We start from the raw sequence: 4,420 nt of genomic DNA on the forward strand, positions 1-4,420 counted from the left end.
CCACTCCCCCAGTCTCCAATAGTGCTCTACAGCGTGCCCCTCCCACCCAGAAGCCCACATTCCCACCCCCTACCTCCTCCCTTTACAGCGTGCCCCTCCCACCCAGAAGCCCACATTCCCACCCCCTACCTCCTCCCTTTCCCCTTCAGTGCAGGGATTGCACCTCTATACTCCCCTATTTCTCCTTAAAACTTTGAACCCACTGCCCTGACTTTGCTGTGATCTCTGTTGGGCCCGGGTGAAGAAAGAAAAAAACTGCCTGAGTGTTGACAGCAATTTCTAAAGCGTGCTAGGACATGGCTAGGCCTTTCCATCCATGGCTAGGTCATGGATGAGGGCAAGTGGTACTGCCTCAAACAAAGGAAAGAAAGATTGAACCAAACCTGTGGAACACACCATGTCATCAAACCTGGGTCCAAAGGTATTTTTCAGACTTAGGCTTCTTTGGCTCGGTAGGAGAGTGCTTGCCCAGCAAGCACAGGGTCCTAGGTTCAGTACCCAGCAGTATATATACACACACACACAAGGATTTTTTTCTTCCTAATTATTTTTCCTTATGCCAAGTATTGTGTAAAACCTTAGGACCACACTCTTCATTTACTGCAAGCGGCATGGCCTCCCAGCTAATACTTCCTATGTATGTTTGCGCATGTGGGGGTGGGTAGAATCAGCGACAGGTGTCTTCCTCACTCTCCACTTCATTTCTGAGACTGGAGCTCATGGCTTTGATTGTGCTAGGCTAGGTGGCCGTGTTCACCAAGTGCTAGGGTTACAAGCACACTAACCCTGCCCAGCTTTTTATGTGGGTGCTGGGGATGATGCTTAAGCCCTCATGCTTGCACAGCAGTGTTACTGACTGAGCCACCTCTCCAGCTCCACGTGGAAATTTCCTGTAACTTATAAAATGACAAAGCTAGTTCATGCCTCTCGCCCTTCTTCTTCTGCCTTGTGGGAACACAGCGCCCCCTAGAGGACACAGTGTTCAAGACCCCATCTTGGAAGCACAAGCCGGTCCCCACCTCACTGATTCCTTTGGCATTTGACCTCGAACTTCTCAGCCTCCAGAACTGAGATAATCTTTTGATGTTTTTAACTTCACCGGTCTGGCATTCTGCCACAGCAGAATAAATAAGCTTTCTATCCAGGGCAAAACCCCAGGCTCTGCCCCCTTTCTTGGTCTCTTTAGGTCCTCACACCAGGCTCCCCCCGCTGAACCCTGCCTGGCCCTCACCTGAGGCAGATCCCAGTGGTGCAAGGTCACAATGGGGGTGAGGTTGCTCTTCAGCAAGGCGTCAATGAAATTGCTGTAGAATTCAATTCCTCTCCTGTTCACCTGTTCAGCTGCAAGTGAAACAGAACTTAGCCTTTCCTGTGGGGCACAGCATTCTTGGGTTCTGTGGCCTTCTGCAGGCTGAAGCCCTCATAGCCCACAATGTCCTGAGCCATAGAAGAATGCTGTTGGTATACCTGGAGACCAGTTACCTGCTGAACCCATGCTCCTGGGCTGGTCACCCTCACTTGACCCCTGCAGAGCCTAGGTAAGGACTGCTGTAGCTCACCTCTGACCCCTGTGGGCAGGATCCATGGCCAAGACAGGGACAATCGATAGTGACTGACACATAGCTCCTTCACCAGGGCAATGTCCTCCTGTGTAGACAGGTAGGGAAGCAGGGGAAGACAAGTCTTGGGGGCCTAGAGAATCATGCATATCTGTAGCTCCAAGTAACCCTCTATAAGGGCTGTACTATGAATTCCCTCTCCGTGCTGGCAGTGTGCTCACACACAAAGCGTGGGGAAACTTTTGAGAAGTCCACATAAGATTCCATAAACTTGAATGAGAAAAGAGGTTCCGAAGGTGAGCAGCCCCTAGGTTCCGAAGGTGAGCAGCCCCTAGGTTCTGAAGGTGAGCTGCCCCTCTGGGGCCAAGCACTGGCCTTTTTGCACCTGATTGATTAGACTAAGGTACTGTCTCATCTCGTTTTCCTTCTTGCTACATCCTGGCACTCACAGCCGTAGCCACCTCTGCCCCATCCTCTTTGCTGAGTACAAGGTGATTGACACTGCCAGTGAAATGCCCCCATACTTCACTCCCCAGCTCTCAGGCAGGATGGTCCACACAGCCCCCTTCACTCACCTGCACTCTGTAGTAACTGTCGCAGGCTGCATCCGCTGTGTCGGCCCCTAGGACTCTCCCCTCCCCGCTGTGTGTGAAGGCATCCCAGATGCTGGGCCCTTTCCCATCCTGGTCCCACGCACCTTCTGTCTGGTAGGCAGAACTGCCCACGCCCCAGGAGAAACCTGCAGAGAGACCCCACACCAGGCCCCAGGCCACCCCAGCTTCAGCTACATTGGGAATTCTAACCATGCTTCCCAGGCTCAGGGCACTTACCCTGTGGCCTGCCCCATCTCCCTGGAGTAGGAACACAGGGGGCAAGGAGAGAGAAGATAGAGTGATCAAAACATCCTGTGGGGGCCCAGGAGCTGCCCTAGCGGTTAAGAGCACTGGCGGTGCTTTCAAAGGACCTGGGTTCTTTTAACATCGTTTTTTAGATTTTAATAACTTGGTTTAGATTTTTGTTTTATTTTTATTGTCAATTTGTGTTTGGAGGGTTGGGGGTGAGAGCAGGTGTCTGAAGAGGCCAGAAAAGGGCCTGGCTCCCTTGAAGCTGGGATTCCAGGCAGTTGTGAGTCACCGAATGGATTTGGGTGCTGGGAGCTGAACTCCAGTCCTCTACAGAGCAGTAAGCTCTCTTTGTTTGTTTGTTTGTTTTGTTTTGTTTTGTTTTCAAGACAGGTTTTCTTTGTGTGGCCCTGGCTTTCCTGGAACTAGCTCTGTAGACCAGGCTGGCCTCATACTTACAGAGGCCTCGCTTTCGCTTTCAAGTGCTGGGACTAAAGGCATGCGCCACCCCCCAGCTAAGCACTCTTAATTATGAATTTAGTAACTTTTTAAAAGTCCCTGGGTTAGGGATGTAGCTCAGTACCAAACTGCTTGCCTAGCATGGACAAAGCTGTAAACTGGATTCAAATTCCCAACACCACATAGACATACTGATGGACCAAGAACTTCCCCCCCCCACACACACATACATACATACACATACACATCTATCAGGGTGCTTTATTTTACAGCATCTACATGAAGGTGTCTCCCATCCCACCAGATCAGAGCACCCAATTCTTTGGCAAGTCAACCGAGGTAGGGAGACCAACAGAGACCAACAAATGAGTAGATAGACAGTCTGAGGACAGAGTAGTGGAGGAGTGGACATACCAGGTGGAAAGGTTCCGTAGTAGAAGGATGCCTCTTCTGGAGGTCCTCTCCTGGCAGCCCCTGCCCTGGCCACCAGCAGGATCCACCCAAGGATGATGCCCCACTCTGGCTTCATGACACCCCACCCTCTTCCATACCTAAGAGCCCCTGTCAGAGCTCAGGGACAAAGGCCAGGAGGGGAGGAAAACAGACCACAGAGCGATTTATCTGCGCACACAGCAGCAAGTGTGGTGAACCCTGTGTTGAACAATGGGCAGAAACTGGTTTAATGGGCCAGTCTTGAAACCAGCCCCTGCCCTGATTATGGCGTGATGGAGTGCTGGGGCCCACATATCTCAAGTAGCTCTTATCAGACGGGGAACCCACCTCTGCTTCAGAAAGTTTCAGTCTGCTGGGGGAGCAACAACTGAGTTCCCTCAGCCCTCCTACATCCCTTTCTCCTGGGTAGCCTGTATGGGGTGCTCTCCCTAACCAGGACCCTCTGTCCTTAGCTCTCAGCAAGACCTCTTCCCTCTGGGACCCCATCTTACCCAAGATGGTCCTCAGCTCTTGACACCCCCAGGGTCACTGTTGTCAAACTCAGCTTCCTCTGAATGACCTCTGGAGCCTGAACTTCCCCCAGAGCAGAGCCCACAGACATAGAAGCATCTAGTCGGGGGTGTGGTCTGTGGCCTGATCCCAACAAAGAGTTTCAGTAATCCCACAGGGCAGACACAGGCCAGAGTGCTGAGCTGGCCAGAGGGACTAAGTCAGCAGCAGCCCGGGTGCTGGTCCCTGGGCATCCAGCTGACTCCCTACTGGAGAAAGGCTGCGAGTGGGAAGTGACCTAGTCCTCCCAGGTCCTTCCAGGCCTCCCAGGCAACAATCATCACAGTCCTGGGGGCCTGAGGTGGGAGTGTGGACGTGGGACCAGCTGGGTTGATCATGTCTCAATCTACCCTTCTTGTTGTCCCAGCAAATTTCTCAAGAAGGTGATGTTGAGTGTTTCACCTAAGCCCCTCTCCTCAGACCCCTCCCCTTTTCTTTAGTTTGCTCATTCTGCTGGCGACGATGCCCGTGAAAACATGTGGGTAGAGACTTCTACCACCTGCTTCCATCCCAAGGCAATGTTCCCAGTCTCTATCAAAAAGGCTCCCCTCAGGCCGG

At 52.3% G+C, this 4,420-nt stretch overlaps 1 protein-coding gene across 1 annotated transcript in view; it reads right to left on the reverse strand.

Annotated features, from left to right (window-relative positions):
• The window catches only part of Lctl (lactase like), a 20,965-nt gene extending 17,576 nt beyond the window's left edge, over positions 1 to 3,389 (reverse strand). The window contains exons 1-4 of the mRNA XM_026778958.1: positions 3,275 to 3,389; positions 2,135 to 2,298; positions 1,560 to 1,647; positions 1,232 to 1,341 (exon numbers count right to left, since the gene is read on the reverse strand). Coding sequence (XP_026634759.1) covers positions 1,232 to 1,341; positions 1,560 to 1,647; positions 2,135 to 2,298; positions 3,275 to 3,389 — 477 coding nt within the window. The remainder of the gene's footprint in view (positions 1 to 1,231; positions 1,342 to 1,559; positions 1,648 to 2,134; positions 2,299 to 3,274) is intronic.
• Between the last annotated feature and the right edge of the window lie 1,031 nt (positions 3,390 to 4,420).

Source organism: Microtus ochrogaster, chromosome 5, assembly GCF_000317375.1.
Source record: "Microtus ochrogaster isolate Prairie Vole_2 chromosome 5, MicOch1.0, whole genome shotgun sequence".
Taxonomy (NCBI): domain Eukaryota; kingdom Metazoa; phylum Chordata; class Mammalia; order Rodentia; family Cricetidae; genus Microtus; species Microtus ochrogaster.